General features: G+C 40.9%; 1 protein-coding gene across 3 annotated transcripts in view; it reads left to right on the forward strand.

The window, feature by feature from the left end:
• The window catches only part of RC3H1 (ring finger and CCCH-type domains 1), a 75,330-nt gene that overhangs the window by 36,864 nt on the left and 20,567 nt on the right, over positions 1-17,899 (forward strand). The window contains exons 8-19 of one of the 3 annotated variants that reach the window (XM_010406381.4): positions 1,444-1,562; positions 3,089-3,201; positions 5,831-6,112; positions 6,438-6,655; positions 7,934-8,310; positions 9,336-9,467; positions 10,018-10,170; positions 12,962-13,172; positions 14,599-14,689; positions 14,811-14,946; positions 16,877-17,047; positions 17,633-17,748. In XM_010406381.4, coding sequence (XP_010404683.1) covers positions 1,444-1,562; positions 3,089-3,201; positions 5,831-6,112; positions 6,438-6,655; positions 7,934-8,310; positions 9,336-9,467; positions 10,018-10,170; positions 12,962-13,172; positions 14,599-14,689; positions 14,811-14,946; positions 16,877-17,047; positions 17,633-17,748 — 2,119 coding nt within the window. Of the gene's footprint in view, positions 1-1,443; positions 1,563-3,088; positions 3,202-5,830; positions 6,113-6,437; positions 6,656-7,933; positions 8,311-9,335; positions 9,468-9,999; positions 10,171-12,961; positions 13,173-14,598; positions 14,690-14,810; positions 14,947-16,876; positions 17,048-17,632; positions 17,749-17,899 lie in introns of all 3 variants that reach the window. The other 2 variants (XM_010406387.4, XM_019290014.2) reach the window with 2 other exon arrangements.

Genomic DNA, 17,899 nt, shown 5'->3' on the forward strand with positions numbered 1-17,899 from the left:
ACATCCTTCTGACTCAACTTGAGAGTTTTGGATTCCAAAGTAGAATTTTGATAGACTGAAGAGAGAGAAGCTGGGCAAAAGTCAGTGTAGACAAGAATGGTTTGTTACCCTATGGAATTTAGTATTTTTCTTGTTCATATGTAGTTCTGCAAAGGTAGGAAAGAGTCTGGGAAGTGGAAGATAGTTGGAAAGAATTTAACTGAGAAATAAAACCTAAGCTGTTGACAGAGGAGAGAAGGATAGAAATTGTTGAAAAAGTCAGCAGTGCTGTGAGGATGGACCACCTGAGGGGGAAGGAAAGGGACAGAACAAAGTCCTATGGCTGAAGTTTTATTTTATACCTGCTAAAATTTGTAATATCAGTATTATATATCAAAATAGTAAAAAGATACAAACTACAACTTCAGGAGATGAGAAGTTGTGCTTTGTTTAAACAAACAGAAGTTAAACTTCCTTTCCAACGAGGACCAGCTGTACTTCACAGCTAAAAGAAATGCAGTGCTTTCTTCCCAAATCTTTCATATTGGAACAAGCTGGGGACAAACCTGTGTACTGCAAATTTGTTAGCAAAAAACTGATATGGAAAGTGGCATCACTAATAGCCTCCCTTGGTTTCACTAACCAGGTCTGGTCTTTGTGGTTTTTTCTGTACTGTTGAGTTGCCTAAAGAACAGCAGGGAAGCACACTGAAGCACTTCTGGAAGAATTTAGTCCCTGTGAGTGGAATATAATGTAATTAATTCTGCTAAAGATCTTGAAAGGCACTTTGAACTGCTGTGCTTTGCAGCAGAATGTGCAGGCACACAGTGGGAGTGTCAGCTGCTGGAACAGATTCAAAAACTTAGAAAAGTAAATCGGCTAAAAAGAAAAGGTGCTCCTATAGAATTGAGACTGTACAGTTTATTCACGGTGTTTTAGATGGTGGTCTGATTCATAGATTTGCCTTTTGATGTTTTTTTCCACATGAGAAGCATTAATTTCTGTTGTTGTTCCATGTCTGTGCTGGTGTAATCAGGCCAGCGATGACCGTATTCATATGGAATGATTTTACCTTCAGGAGTCTGAATGCAAAGAGGGATTTTGAACCTGATGTTTTTCATTGTGAGAAGAGTTTGTGCAGTGCCTTTACTCTGGAGTTCTGAAATGTGAAAGTTCTTGTAGAAGGAAATAATTTGATATGCTAACTATAGTCTTACTGACTCATTTGCTATTTTGTGCAGTTCGGTCTTAAGTTTGTAGATACCGCTATTCTGTAAGAGCTAAATGTCCCAGAATTAAGGTGCTGGATGCCTTTTATCTACTGATAAAACATTTTTTATAAATTTGCCTAGTCAAGTTTTGTGATACTGATTGGGGGGGGGGGGGGGGGGGGGTTTGTACCTGGTTTTAGAAAATGCTTCTGATTTTTCTTTTTATATTCTGTGTTTGCTGTCCATGCAACAGATGCTCCGCCTCCAACATGGGAACAACTGGAAAATGGACTAATTGCTGTGAGGACTGTGGTTCATGGCTTAGTTGATTATATCCAGAATCACAGCAAAAAAGGAACAGATCAACAACAGGTAAAAGCTGAATCATTTGGGAAATATGTACCCCTAAGTTTTGTTGACTGTGTCCTATAGTAGAGGTTTACTCATGTCGTCTGGAAAGATTCGGTTTGAAAGGGAGCTGGTAGAAAACATCACTGCTGAGTCGTATTTATCAAAAAAGAAACAAGAAAGGGAAAAACCCGAAACAACACATATTTACCCCCAAAACCTGTTGAATTAATTTTCACAGCTCACTAGGATGGAAGGAAAACAGTCTGATCCAGCTTCAGGCTTAGGGAAATAGATAAGAACCTTTCTGAATAGAGGGTGGGGAAGGGATGCTAGGGTGCTGCTGTGATTTGTGGGAATTTTCTTGGTTTTGTTGTAGCATGACATATTTTAGTCAGCTGGCTCTCTGTTAATGAAATTTTCCTTATACTTGTGCTTAACGGTCTGTCAAGCTTGAAGATTTACAAATATACGTCATATGAAGGTGCAATCCAAGTTCCTGAAACAAATGTTTTTGTTTCATTAATGAAATTATGTTGCCAAATACTATATAGTAGCTTATCTCATGGTTACCTTATCACACATTCCTTTGATCTCATTTTGTTGTGTAGCTCAGTTGATGTAAATGCTGCTGAAATACAGAGCTGCCTGTCCCAGTCCTACTCTTCCCTTGCTTTGGCATTCATCCTCTCAGAGAGCTGGTTTGGCGAGCTCAACTAGTTAAAAGATTATCTCTGCCGAAAAAAAAAAAAGGGAAAACTAAAGTGAATTATTTCTGCTGTTTCACCTTTTTGCATTACTTGGGATGGATAATGAGCACTGTCACCAGCACAAGGAAAAGTGGTAGAAATGTGTAAGTGGGAATCTGGGAGGGGAAAACAGCAAGAATTTTTCTTGTGGAGAACCTGTGGTACATGCGGTGCTTCTTGGAAGGGAACCCAGAGCCTCCTGAGTGGGAAAGGGATATCTGCTGAGCACTAGGTAAAGTTGCGCTACCTGGCAGCAGTGGCCAGTAAAAGGCTGTGTGGTTTATATTCACCCTGTCTGGATCTTCTCACTACAGTAGATGGCAAAAAACCCCAAAAAACAACAGTTTGCAAGTGACTTCTTACAGATATACACCTTTTTGGCTGAGCTTCTTAGAAAGCGAGTTGACTTTTACAGACCTTTCCCTTGGTGGGAACTGTTGATAGGGTATATCTGATTATTGGTAATTTTTTCATCCTGTATCAGTTTTGTCCATTTAACTGTGTCCTAAAATGTACAGCTGTGTTCCAGCAAGCTCTCTGGTAAGGAGTTTGAATAAAAATGTTATAGAAACCTGAGAGTGACTTAGTTGTCAAAATATGTACTCTTGAATCTGTTGGTTCTGTTGAAGAACCAAATTCAAGTACTTCAGTCATTTATTTCATATTAGGTTTTCCAGAAACACTTAAATTTGATGAATTATTAACAGTCAAACGTCAGGCCTTTGATAAGATGATACATTCAGCTTGGTTAAGTGAACTTTCATGTTCAGGTATCTCACCTGGTTTCTTTAACCTTGTCAGCCCCCTCAGCACAGCAAGTACAAGACATACATGTGCCGAGACATGAAGCAGAGAGGAGGATGTCCCCGAGGGGCCAGCTGCACCTTCGCACACTCACAGGAGGAGCTGGAAAAGTAAGTGTACCTCTGCTAGTAGAAAGCAGTCCAGTCTGTTTCATCTTGTCTGTAAGAGTTATTTCTCATATCTAGGAATGATGGGGAAAGGAGTTATAACCTGGCTGTTAAACCAACAAGAAATTGTGATAAACTTGTAACAGTCATCTCTTAGGCTATGGAGCTGCTTGTTCTTCCATACAGGATATTTGCTTTGTTCAGCAGTAACACAGCTCTGAAAGTTTGATGTTACACAAATGTTACCCAAGGTTTTTGGAGGTGGGCTGTTTTCCTTACTACTTAAGTCTGACTAAACGTGCTGAATGATGGCATTCACAGTGGCTGTTATTTGGGAGTACTTCTCATCTTCTCTTTTTATTCAGGTAGGTTGCTGGCAGTTTTCCAAATGTAAGGAATGTGTTGGTAGCTCTCCAAAGAGCTAAAAACTAACTTTCCAAGATTTTTTCCTGCAACAATTCTTTGTGTAGTCTGTCAGAAAGTTTCATGCAGGAACCTTCAACTGGTTACATCTATTGTTGTAGAGTTAAAAAATGATGATCATATCAAGTCTGCAGTAAATAATCTAGATCCATTACAGATTTAGGAGGGCTATCAGTTATGCAAGAGCAAGATGCTGTTGTTCTGCAGGTTGTTTTAATTTTTTTTTACATGAAATGGATTGCTTAGGGGCTGAAAGAAATAAATACACAGTGTGTTTTATGTAGTATATTAGCTTGTTGCTTGCTTTTGGGACTAAAAAAAGCACGTTTTCTTTGAATTATAATGAGAAGAACACTTTAAAAGGTTTGGAATTGGCATGCAGTGTTTCTTTTTCCTTTCTTAATCTAAAACTCGAAGCATTAATGTCAGTTCATGGGCTGTATAACCAGCATGCAGTGCATACACAGAACATGAAGAAAGAAGGGCAGAGCATGTGGTGTTAGAATGACAAAGGCAGTTATTCACGTGAACAAAGAACAGGACTTCAGTACTTGCATGCTGCCGAAACAGTTGGAGGGTTTTTTGCCTTCTGTCATCATGCTAATGTAATGGAGATCAGTAGTGCTGTTTGGGATGGTTTTGTTAACCTATGGTGGGTGGTGGATCAGCGTTATGCCTCTGAGCCAGTTGTATGTATCAAGGACTGTTTGTCAGCTTTACAGGTGAGGGAGGCCTGTTGTAGCCAGACTGACTTGCATGCCGTAGTATTAATGTCATCCTGGACTGAAGAGAACGTTTGTTCAGTATCAGATTCCAACAGCTTCTGTGGGTGGTTGGGGAACTTGAGAGTTCTGACTGTTCCTTGTACCTTTTATCTTTGCTTAATTCCTTTAAGTAGCTATTGTGTTAGTGCTTCTCCTTTTAAAAATGCTTAGTGTGAATAATATGCATTGCTGTTGCTGTGTGACTCCTGTATCTCTCTCTGTAGCCTTAAGTTTGGAGGAAGGTTATGGGGAAATGTGTGGTAATGCCTTAGCAAATTATAATCTAAACTTGCTTAAACAGCAGCTCATCCCCCTCTTGGCAAGGGACAAAGACCCTGTGTGCATAGGCAAGTACTGAACTTTTTAAAATTAATGTATGCCCTGCACATGTGGAGACTGCAAGAGCATCTAAAAAACAAAACAGCCCCAACAATAAAACACCTTTTTGCCTCTGTTGTGTTGCTGTTAATGCATGTGGGCAGCTACAAAGATTATCTGAAGATTGAGTAATAACTGGCACCTTTTTCTACAGTAATGTGTGTACCTTCCTAGTCTGGGTTCCCATCTCACTCTGATTGTTATTTATAATATGAAAGTGTTGGTTTCAGCTCTGCTGAAGAAATAGCCTCTTGTACAGCAAGAACACTCAGGTCTGCAAATATGCCCTCACACTTGCATTCTGGGATCTGAACTAATGGCAGGGTATTTAGTGGAGGACCTTCAACTCTGGAATTTGCTCTCCAGTACTGTTGGCCTACTGGTTTTTGTGGAATATTGGTTAAAATGCCTGTATTTGTTCAGGCTTTAGTAAGAAGTAGTTAGATTTTTGGACTTGCTGCTTGTTCATAGAGTTTTTTATCTCTGCAATCACTTTATCAAACAACAGAAATTGTGTAAGCTGCATATTGATATAGTAACATCTTAAACTGTGCTTTAAAATGTATCACATGGTAGTAAACACCTGGCTTATTATTGGACAAATGGAGCAAAAGGCTATAAATTCATATTTTTTCACTGAAATTTTCTGCTGTTAGTTTCTTCTCTGAATAAAACAAGCTTGAACAGTCTGTGATTCTTACTCTGAAGCTTGTGTTACTGTATTTTATGTGATAGTACTTTGTGATGCTTGGTTTTGGTTCTCTTCTCTTGAGATGCGTATGTGTAAAGAAAGTAGGATTTGTAAATTTGCTGTGTGAAGTTTACCTGTGAATTCTTGATGTGCTTGCCATTAAAAGTCCATCCTTGTTCTAACTGAAACTGCTATTAATAGATCAGCTATCAGGGAGGTTGTATTCTAAGAGGTATTCTCACAAGCTCCATGGGGAACTTGAATAAAAGGAAGCTTTCAGTAGAATCCATGTTTGAAAAATCTTTAAAGTACAGCTCCTTTTACTTGTTTGGGTTTTTTTGTTTCAATTTTTGATATGTGTTTTCTCTTTCTGAAGATTCCGTAAAATGAACAAGCGTCTCGTTCCCAGAAGACCCCTTAGTGCCTCCCTGGGCCAGCTGAATGAGGTGGGCCTGCCTTCAGGAGCTATCCTCTCAGAGGAAGGGGGAGTGGATTTGTCCAATAGGAAAACTTCTGCTCTGCCAAATGGAATTGTGTCAACAGGCAGCACGGTGACGCAACTAATTTCTCGAGGGACTGACTCCAGTTATGAAACTGCCCTGAAGCCAGGGAAGATGGACCATCTGAGTAGCAGCGCCCCTGGATCCCCTCCTGACTTGTACGGGTCTTCCTACCTGTTGTTCAAATTGTTGTGTGTGTAAATCTGGAGTAGAAACAAAGTAAACCAGTTCTTTAAGATAAAGAAACAGAATGGGGATTGTGGTTGTTCTTGTGTTTGGTTGAGGATTTTTTTAGTGATTATATACTAGAGTAGAAAGCTAAAGCTAAAACTCTAAACTGTGTTAATTCGCTGTTTGCTTATATTTTAATTGGAGAAGGTGATAGAAGCCTTCAGAAGGTGGAGTGTAGACAAAGAACAGTGTGTTAGAGTACAGTGTGCTATACCAGGCCTTAATGAGCAGTGCCATCTTTCCACTTTTTAGGCTGGAATCTGTCCCCAAGAGCTCTATTTCTGCCTTGCCAGTGAACCCTCATCCTGTGCCTGCTCGGGCGCCAGCAGATCTGCCCTCAGTGTCTGTCACCAAGCAGTTGCAGATGGTACCCCGAGGGTCTCAGTTGTACAATGCACAACAAGCAGATATGTTTTATCAAGACCCCAGAGGAGCTGCCCCATCATTTGAGCCAGCACCTTACCAACAAGGTAAGATTGACATGAAACTCTTTCATCCTCGGGCTGATTTTAGTCTTTCTTCCCACTTTGGTTTTTAAGCCTTCAAGTTGAAGTTTTCTTTCAAATGACATGGACTAAAGACACTAATGTGGTGATGTCATAGTAAAATGGAAATTGGCAGGATTTTATGCCGTTACTGAGGACTTCCATGCAAGGGAAAACAGTCCAAGTGTTTCAAGTCCTTCTGTCTTCAGTTCTTCCTAAGTGGGTTGGATCAGGAATCTGATATGGTAAACCTTAATTCAGTTTGACTCAGGGAAAATGGAAATAAAGTGTGTGTGATGATAGAGATAAATGAAATTAGAGAACAGTGTTCACAAGAAAAGAAAACATCATAAAAAGGGAACTAAGAGGAAAAACTCTAAAAGAGAGCACATTGGGAAAGATAATACTGAAGGGGATTAAAAAGAGAAGATATGGCAATGTATATGAAAACAGGGAATGATTCTTAGGCAACGTAAGGTTGCAGAGAGAAATGAGATAAAGTGAAATTAATATGAAACAAAAATAAGCAATGGGGGGACCAAAGGAAGCTGAAAGCAGAAAAAGCCATAGAAAGGAAAGGCGAAATGGGGGGAAGCCATTTCTGAGAAAGTTGCAGAGCATTTTGAAGGAAAACAAACTACTTACATTTGTTCATTATGTGCCAGTGAACATTTGAGTTGTCTACAAAATTTTATGTCATGCACATATTCATGCTTATTTTAAAATTATCCAGAGATCCTAGATAGAATAATAAAATCTTCAGGCAACCAGGCAATGTGATCTTAGAAGTTTTTGGTGGTTTACAGTTCTGAAATGTCTTTTTCCTGTTCAAGACGTAGAACTCTAGATAACTTTATATCCTAATAATCCAAGTTTCTTTACCCAGACAGCAACTCTGATATGTTGGGACAAATTGAATTTTAGTTGCATGGATGAGGATGTACAGGACAATCTTCAGTTTACTTTTTAGGTCTTACTTAGCTGAAAGCATTTGTAGCAATCTGCAGAGACATTTTGGTGATTTATTGCTATTCAGTGTGCTGGCAGGACTTGTGGGGCACCTGTGGTAGGCTCAGTCTCATCATCTCTTCATCAGCTACTGTAACATTGACACTGTGCTGGTATCTTAGATAATTACACTATGTCACTTGAGCTTTGGATCAACTTTTGCTTCTTCAGGGTTTTCTGCAGTCAATTTTTGTGGACAATTGTGGTAATCACTTTCTGTATCTTGTGGTTTTTCCCCCCCTCGCCTTGCTTCAGGTGTGTACTATCCCACCCAGTCCATGTCTCGCTTTGTCCGACCTCCTCCATCAGTGCCGGAGCCGGGCACGCCATACCTGGAGCACTACGGGCCGTACCTGCCAGAGCGTGTGGTGAGCCCACAGTACCCACAGCCACAGGGGTACCCGACCCTGGCGCAGCCCATGTACCCACCACATTACGATGGCCGCCGCGTGTACCCCCCCATGCAGCCCTACCAGCGGGAGGATATGGTGCGGGGCAGCCCAGTGCCCATTGACATCCCACAAACGGCTGTGCCCCTCTACGTACCTGAGTCCAGAGACAGATATCAGCAAACAGAGGCTTATTGCCCAGTGGCTCCACATCTCGGCCCGATTAGAGCTTCGTGCCACAGGGTATGGGTTCTACGCTGCGTTTTTGTAGTTGTTTTGAGAGAGAAACTATAACCTGCTTGAGGAATTTAATATTTTTGTACCAAGGGGGTGGCCTTTGTGAAAGTCTGAACTTTAGGAAGTAGATCAAAAACTGGAAGGTAATTTAGTTACTGGTCCACTCTGCAGTTGTAATGATGTTAATATGTAAAAGTAGGCTGCTTTAGTGCTCAAAGTAGAAAAGCATTGTAATTCACTTTGGAAGTCTCTGAAGTCTCTGACTTCTCCAGCAGAGATTAGGCTGAAGAGGACTACTCAAGTGCAGAGTAAATACAGTGTGTGGAAATGGTCATGTGTGCATTCTTGTACTGCCTATCTGTGACTGACCAACTCTGTACCTAAATAATAAACATTAAACATACCTGCCTTGATAAAAGATTTAAAATTCCACTCTTCTGAATTTTTTCTAGTTAGATAGCTAACTGGAGGGTCTTCCTAGTATAAGTTTACAAACTTGTTTTGATAAATCACTGAAATTGAGTTCTGTAGAATAGTTGGACTTAGGTCATTCAGATTAGAGGCTCTAAATCCTATTGCTGAGTGCAGGAAGTGTTTTTAACATTACTTACAGATTTTTCAGTTTGAGTGTGCCATGTTTAATTGTATTACAAAGTGAATAATAAATGTGACTAGGTTTTGATCTGTAGAGTTCTACCAATTTACTCTATATGACTCTAATGGGGACTTGCTATGCTGAACATGTTCCAGTGGGAACGTTGCCAAGTTGGAACACATTCCTTGTTTGTGGGGTGTCTTGAACTAACACTGGCCAGTGTAGGAACATGTATGTCCTATATGAAATTAACAGGTAGACTTTAAGAAAGTGATCATTACTTGTTACTTTAATGATTCTTTCTATCCTCTGTATTTCCCTCTCCTTGCAGTGTATAGCGGCCTTATTTTGTTCAGGTAAACAACACTTAGAGAATTATTCGTTTTGTGCATTAATGCTTCAGGAGCTCTGAAACATTTTCCTGTCTTCATTTCAGCCTCATCCCAGCCTGGATGAGCTTCACCGACGAAGGAAAGAGATCATGGCCCAGCTAGAAGAGAGGAAGGTGATTTCTCCGCCTCCTTTTGCACCATCACCAACATTGCCTCATCCTTTTCACTCAGAGGAGGTAAGCATATTTTGACAAAAACATGAGACACTGGAATGTTTAGAAAATACTTTGGAGTTTACAAGAAAATCAGAACAGTACAGCACTGGCAAGTGTTGGGGCAAGTAAATTTTGTGCCTAGGTGGGAAGCCCTTGTAGTACAGTCTCCAGTGTTTCAACTGGCTGTTGATCTACCACTGGTCCTAAGCTCTCTGCTTTCAGTGCAATGAAGGAAATTAATTTTGAGCCATTACTAATTGAAGTAATCGCTCTTCACAGTTACTAGACTTTGCTCCTGACATACGTAACAGCTTGATATTTATTTTTTTAACCAGCAACAAAATATCACCTTCAAACTGGCCAAGTGAACAGTCAGCACTGGGAGCACAGCCAGGGGCTCAGAATTCCACGCACTTAATGCGTTCTCTGGCTCAATTCCAGAGGGTGATGTATCTGATAAAAAATAATCCCCGTGGTGTTTCTCAAGTTCACTGCTGTTGAAGTGAACAGGGATGGCTGTGAAACTACTTCTTCCCCTTACTTACAGAACCAGATTTTTGTTTTTGTACAGTACTTGGATGAAGACCTGAAGGTAGCTGGGAAATACAAAGGAAATGACTACAGCCAGTACTCTCCCTGGTCCTGTGACACCATCGGCTCCTACATTGGAACCAAAGATGCAAAACCCAAAGATGTTGTGGCAGCAAGGAGTGTGGAGATGGCGGTATGGAGGGATAAGGGGAAAACAGAAGAAGAGTGGATAGTTCTGTGGGTTGGGAAGGACTTATATTTGCTTTCTACAATGATGGCGGTGCTTTTATTTAAGCTCGAAAGTGCATTGCAGTCACAGAAAGCATTTACAGGTGTGTGAAGCACTTTGTTTTCAAAGTTATGAACAGTCCTACCCTTGTGTAGCTTGTAAAAAATTCTGCATATAGATGCAGGATAACCACTCTGGTCTGAAGCCATGGATAGCAAGAATGTTTGGCAAGGATTATTCTTTGCACGCACTTGAAATGCAAAAATTATTCTGTCCTGGCAACTCGTTAATAAAGCATGTCCATTTGTTGCTGCCTGTACCTCTTTCTGTCAGAAGAAGGTGCTGTAACTTAACTTTAGGCAATTAATTCCTTTTAAGGTGGCTGTTACTGCTGTTAAGGGTGTTACTAGTGTTTACTTGAAGGACTCTGATTTGTGGTCACAAGAATACCCAAAACTTGCATGAAGTTTTTGAGAAAAGCACAGTCAGAACATTGTACTAGGTTGTTAATTCTTGAAGGCAATTTCTAGCTCTATGCTGCTCTCATTCAGCCCTTCACTGAACTTTGGGAGGTGGGCTGTGATCTTGTTTTGTTCTGCTCCATTTCTGCTAGGTCAGTGTTGCAAAATGAAGGGGCTGCTTGGGTGTTACTGTTGGGAGTCATGAATGGAGAAGAAAATAAAGAGGAGTCTGAAATACCACCACTATTCAGTTTCTTCCTAGCATTCAAGCATCACTCAACATGAGAAGTAGGCTGGTAGCCCACGCATGTAGGAAGTCATTCAAGTTCTTCAAGAGAAAAGACTGTTTAGCCTGAGGAACTATTTTACAGACATTCATCTATTCTCCTTCATCTCCCATCTGCAAAAGTGATCTATTGACTTTTATTTTTGTATTGTCAGTCATGGTGACCTTTCTTTGGACAATAAGAGGTGGGGGGGAACATTTCTTATCAGAATTCATTCTTCTGTGGACAGGTGCTCACCTGTTGCAACCATTTAACTAAATCAGGATTTTTTTTGGCTCAGCTTTTCCTCAAACAGGCTCCCCTTTTTCCCTCTGCCCCACTGGAATTAATTTTGTCTTTTTTCTGTCTGCCAAACTGCTTTCCTCTTAAAACCTTAAAGGCACTGTTGGAAGTGGATGCAAAAAGGAGGCTTTCTCCTAAAAAAAGCAGAGCAAAAAACTGCATTTCATCTGCAGCTTTGGTCTTTTTTACCTGTCCTCTTGCTCTCAGTCCTACACAGTGTGGTTGCCTGGAGCTACTAGACTGTCACATTTGACCTGGGGAAGTACTGGGATTACTTGGAATCAGCTTATTGCTGTCCAAGTGACAGCATCCAGGAATTGATAAACAGCTCTTGGCTTTCATCCCTGCTGCTAAAAAACTGCAGCTCAGTTACGAGAGGTAATAAGGTTCTGGAGAAACAGCCTCCTTTTTCAAGGCTAAACAAAGTATTCTTCTGCCCCAGAGCTAATTTTCAAATAAGCAAAATGGGATCTCTGCTGTTTTCAGTTTTTGTCTCCTCACAGGAAAAAATTATCAGGAGACCTTTACTGAATTAATTCTTCAGTAATTTTTTTTTTTTAATCATTCATAAGAGATTCCTTTTTTCAGGGACAATAATAGTATCATCTGAGAGTGCATAACGCTGAATATTCTGCAGCTGACATGCAGCTTTTCTGAGTAAATAGAAACGTATTAAAATTGGTACTACCATCCAATGGCCCTGAGATCAAAATGTAATTTTTTCCAGAATTCCAAAGTAGATTTTCCCTAAGGTGTCAGTTTCCAAGTATTACATTTATTGAGTTTAGTTTCCAACTTAGTTGTTACTGCCATTTTCACCCTACCTCAGATATGTTATCTTAACTCTTTCTAGCAATCCTTATTCCTTGATAAGGAAAGCTTATCAGAAAGCTTGCAGAGTTTTATTTTAATATTGGACCTTACCGAAGTTTGTAGCCTTTAGACAATTTTCTTGATGTAGTGGCCCCACTTACCTTCCTCTTTCTGTTTTATTGTGTACAGCTTTACTTCTTTAGCAAAGTCTTAACTTGATTTTGGCAAGTCTTACCATGTTACATTTTCTGGTAGCCAACAGATAGCTTTCTGATTTAATTCAGCTCTTTGGGGAGAGAGTGAACACTTTTGTCTCTTCATGTGCTGACCCATGAAGGTGTTTGAGTCTGAAACTTGTTTAGAAACCAGGATCTTCCAAACAGTGCTGCTGCTTAATGAAAATGCCTGAAAAGATATACTAGACATGTCCAAGTAAGTGCTGTATAGAAAAATTCCCATTCTGAGTCATTTGCAGGCTGTTAGCTGATGCAATTCTTAACACTGGGCTTCAGAGCAATTTCTTTTGGATTCTAGAATGTATTCCTCAGAGATGCCCACTGATCTCTTCTTTGAGTTTATATAAGGGAGAGGTTTTTTTGCTCCTTCTCTTCCCATTAGACTTTCTCTATCAGTTTCCATTTGCTGCTGCTCTCTTCTTCTGGATTTGATCACAATTAATTTTGCAGCTTTTTGACTGTGGTGTAGTAATGGTCATCTTAAGTTAGACCATTAAGGAGAGGTCCCCTCTGGCAGTGGAGTTAGAAACTGAAGAATAGGAAAGCTAGTGGCAAAGTGAAGGGGATAGAGAATACAAGAGAAACGTACTGTACTTTTACCAAATTGTTGTGAAAGGAATGTGAACCTCTTACTTTATGAATGGGTTTTTGAGTGCCTTTTCCATGTCTTGTCCAGAATGTGGATAGTAAAGCCATGCGTGAGCAGCGGCTGGACATGCAGCGACGAGCGGCCGAGACAGGGGATGATGACCTCATTCCATTTGGAGACCGACCAACTGTTTCAAGATTTGGGGCCATCTCTCGTACTTCCAAAGCCATGTACCAGAACTCTGGGCCCATGCAGGCCATGGCGGTTCAGGGAGCTGCCACTAAATCCATCATTTCAGGTATGATCTATGCTCTTAGATTTTGCTGTCTGTTGCTATTTTCTTTACTGCTAGAGTGTTGTACAGGTTGAAGACAAACCCTGTAAACTTGTATCTTGTCTTAGAAATACAGCTGTGGTGTGTGTTAATGCCACTTAAAATAACTTCAGGTAGGGTTATACTGAGAAGTCTGAATTCAAAACAAGGTTGCCACAGCTTTCTGAGATCACTTGGTCTGCTCAGCATGGACAAGAGCAGACTGAGGGGAGACCCCATAGCAGTCTACAGCTTCTTCCTGAGGGGAAGCAGAAGGGCAGGCCCTGATTTCTCTCTGGTGACCAGTGACAGGACTGGAGCTGTGTCAGGGGAAGGTTAGGTTGGATATCAGGAAAAGGTTCTTCCCCCAGAGGGTGGTGGGGCACTGAACAGGGAATGGTCACAGCCCCAAGGCTGGCAGAGCTCCAGAAGCATTTGGAAAATGCTCTCAGGCTCAGAGTGGGATTGTTGGGGTGTCTGTGCAGGGCCAGGAGTTGGACTCTTGTGATCCTTGTGGGTCCCTTCCAATTTGGGATATTCTGTGACATGTTTGTGCATACATAGTGTATTTGTTAGTGATACGTTGTTGCTGTTTGGAAGAAGTTACTTTGTTCTGCCAGTCCCTCTGATAAGAAGCTTATTTTAAATCCGTAGTAGCAGAATCCAGAAGCTTAGCACTTTCCCAAATACATAATGCAAAACCATCTTGATGAAGTACTGTACTGCTGCTCTTCTGCTTTATGGGTAGCTGCTCCTGCAAGCTTAATGCAACCATTGTCTTGTGTATTCTTAGGCAAAGCAAAAAAGCAGGAGTAGTTAATTTCCAACGTGTATTTTCTAATCACATGTATAATATAGCTGTCTGTCTTACTTCAAAAGATTCTGCTTCTTGAGGTGCCCTGAATAACCTTAAGAAAATATTTAATTATTATATACCCCCAAACTTGCCTCTAGATTTTTCAGGCAGTAATCTTTTAGACTTCATTACAGGGAGAACTCTGATTTCCCTGAAAACTTAATCTTTAAATTGTAGTTACCTAGGTAGGTCAGAATTATCAATGAATTCCTGAGTTGTTTAGGAACTTCAGTAGTAAAAACAACTGCAGTCATCATGTCTGTAAGTTTCGTTCTGTGTTTGTTCATCTGCCTGAGTATCTGAAGTCCTTCACAAACTCAAGACTCTGGAAGGCTGTCACAGACTGTTAGGCGTACAGGAAAAGTCATTTATTAGGCATGTGAGACCAGTCACACAGAGTATTTCTGTGTTCATTTAATCATAAGAGATGTTAAACTTCTCATAATTAGAGAGCTGGCCTTTCTTCTTCTTCTCTGTGTAGTTCTGTGTTGGCTGAACCACTGACAGGGTGATTTTGTAATCATACAACATGGTTTTCTTTCTGTTCCCTGGTAGACTACAGTCCTTATGGAACCCATGGTGGCTGGGGAGGCTCTCCATATTCTCCTCATCAAAATATACCTTCTCAGGGACGTTTCAGTGACAGGTGGGCTTGCTTTATTTTCTCTTTGCCTTTTTCTAAATTTTGTTTTATCTATTTTTTTATATGCCAGCTGAGTAAAGATTTTTCTTGAAATCTTCTTATTTTTGCTTTTCCAATCCCAAAGGGAAAGACTCTCCATGTCGGATGTGGCTGGTCATGGGAAGCAGTTGCCCTCAGCTGAACGAGAGCAGCAGTTGCGCATGGAACTGCAGCAAGTTGACCATCAGATCAGCCAGCAGACACAAATGCGGGGACTGGAGGTTGGTACCAGCATTTGGAGCAGCACTGAGGGGTGGTGTGGAGAGAGATGAAGCTGGTAAAGCTTTTCATGGGCTGACCTTTGTAGTAATATTCAGTAACAATACTTAATCCTGTGATGCCAGGCATCAGGGCTGTGGTACAAGTGTCAGCCTTTCTGCTTAGCAGCAGAAACTTTACTGCACTCCACGTGCAAATCAACACCATACTTGAATTTGCAGTCTGTGCTCAGTCTTGTTTGCTGTCATTCTCTCTCACTCCCCCTCTGTTCAGCTCTACTCAGAGACAAACTTGTGGTGTAGGTGCCTGTTCTTCTTGACTTTACTGCCGTTGGAAATGTCTGATTTTACGTACAGAAAGGCATGAGCTTCATCTGTTTCGTGTTTGGCTTTGTGTTTGTTCCCGTTTCTTCTTAAGCAGCACAAGCCACAAGAGTCAAGAAAGTAAATATGTAATATATTTAGCTTGAAAAATTAAGGCTTAATATTTTAGGTCTCCTTGCTTAGAAGAAACGTAGTTGTAGCATAAGGAAGGGAGTGTGTTTGTAAAAGAATTAATGAGCTGAAATCTTTTGATTTTGTGAGACCCAGAAGGAGAAATGTCAAGCCATAAGGAATGAATAGTTTTAGAAAGCTTTAGTTACTTTTTTCCTTGTAGGAAAAATCAGTAAATGGTTACCAGAAAACTGTTCTAGGTACCTCAGCAACTATTTGTGTTAATATCTTCTCAGAAGAAATTGCTGTAAGTAGTGGATAGCAGCTTCTGTGGTTACCTAACAACACATGTTACAGAGAAGGGTTGTTGCAGATTAGTTTATGAGCTCACAGTTAAGTCACAGCAGTGGTTGCAGTAATATGCATTTCTTGAAACATAGCTTGTGTTCTTGTGGTCTTGTTTGGGAATGAGAGGATAAAATGTTTTCAGTCTTGCATGTCTGCCTTTGCCATAATTCAAGAGTATTGGAAAGTTGCAAAACCTGTAAGTGGCCTTCCTCTCCTGCTCGTCATTGTTTGATTGTGTCAGTGTTAAATCCTACAGAGTTGAATGTTGAGCCTTGATTTTGCCATAGTACGAATTTTGCAGAACTAGTCAGTTATTCGAGTAACAACAGCTTTCAGTTTCTCGTGTTCAAAGCTGCAAGTAAATATTGAAAATCGAGGCGTCTTCACAGGTTTGCCTTTTACAAGGTTGCAGCCAGAGCATGAAGAAATAGATCATTTTGCTTTTGCATTGCATGAGCATTTCTACTTAAAGACCGGCCAGATGTCGGGTTGTGTGGAGTACAAGATGTAGAAGGTGTATTTAAATGCAGAGCACATTCTTGCAGAACTGATTTGCAAGTATTAGCAGATTTTTAGAATGGCTGACGTGGGTACTGCTTTTAGTAACTTGCAACTTGTGAATGACCACAGTCACTTTCCCCTCTCTGTTCCTCTGCTTCAGTGTGTGGGTCAGTAGAGACCTACATATTGACAACTACATCTCTCAAGACGTTTTATATGATGTAATAATAGTTCTGGCTCTGCTGTAGAATTCTAGATAAATTCTACTGCTGTAAAATAAATCAGCAGACTTGCTTATCTGCAGTCCGCTTTTGTTGAACATAGAGCTCAGAAGAGAGTAGTGTTTTTGTTCGTGGGCTTAGTCTTAGTTTTGAGAAGGGAGTGGTATATGAGGAAAACATATGCAAATTTATGACAGCAAGAGGTATTTAAGACTGCCTGTTTAAAAATGAAAAGACTTGTTGTCCATGTGTAAAGAAGCATGTTGAAACTTGCACTGTAAGCGATTTCAATCGGGGCATTGTGAAGTGTGGTGAGAGGCGGCCTTGGTTTTGCAAATGAGCAGTACTCTGGAATTATGGCCTTAGAGCTCTCTGTGCTTGGTGTGTCATGTGCTCAGTTGTGTATGTGCTTGGCTTTATGCATTTAGGCTGTTAGTAACAGGCTGCTGTTGCAGAGAGAGGCGACTACCCTGGCAGGCCAACCACAGCCCCCACCCCCACCTCCCAAGTGGCCTGGGATGATCTCAAGTGAACAGCTGAGCTTGGAGCTACACCAGGTGGAAAGGGAAATTGGGAAGAGAACCCGTGAGCTGAGCATGGTGAGTGCTGGCGGGGTGGGAGGCAGAGATGCAGTGGAGAGCCATGTACCTGGCTGCAGCCTTTCACCCTGGCAGAAAGGCTTCCTGCTGGATACCCACAGCTGAAGTCATCCATCTTTCTCTTCACCTCTTACTCTTCAAAACCTCCTGAGGAGTTTCTTGAGTCATCTTCATGAAGAAGTTTAATGTAGCACTTTAAAATGCTGTTATTTTGTCACCACTTGAAATAAGCGTGGTGTTGAATTTGATGGAAACCAGGTTGTCTCAAGGTCACTGTGCCATGAGTTCTATAAACTGCTTTAACATAGGAAACATCTTCTGCAGGTACAGGCTAGTGTTCAGAAGTCAATGTGCTGTTATAGTCTGTGGCCTTTGCTTGTTGTTACAAGGATCATCCCTTCCTTTTGGGAAATACTGAGTCCTGAGAGGATGAGCATATCTAAAAGTTTGTTTTTGTCTCATGGCTTTTGTGGGTTAAACTGTATGACTGCAATTTACAGGCTGCCTTCATCATCCGTAAGGGATGAAGTCTCCAATTCTTTCAACACACTCTTAAAGAATTTTTCTTCTGTCCTTTCTTTAAAGGAGAGCCAGTCTTCGCTGGATATGAAAAACAAGCTGGGCAGCACTAAACAGACAGAAAATGGACAATTAGAACCACAAAACAAGGTTCCAGCTGAGGACCTTGCACTGACATTCAGGTAACACGGGCCTTCAACCTGTCTTTGTGTAGCAGGAAACTGACTTCTTCAGGGTCACTCTCCTAATGAGTGAGTAATTCCCCTTGACTCACATCAGCTATGATGGGGAAGCTCCTACTACGAAAAGAGGATACAAATCAAGTTTTTATAG

Source organism: Corvus cornix, chromosome 8, assembly GCF_000738735.6.
Source record: "Corvus cornix cornix isolate S_Up_H32 chromosome 8, ASM73873v5, whole genome shotgun sequence".
Lineage (NCBI taxonomy): Eukaryota > Metazoa > Chordata > Aves > Passeriformes > Corvidae > Corvus > Corvus cornix.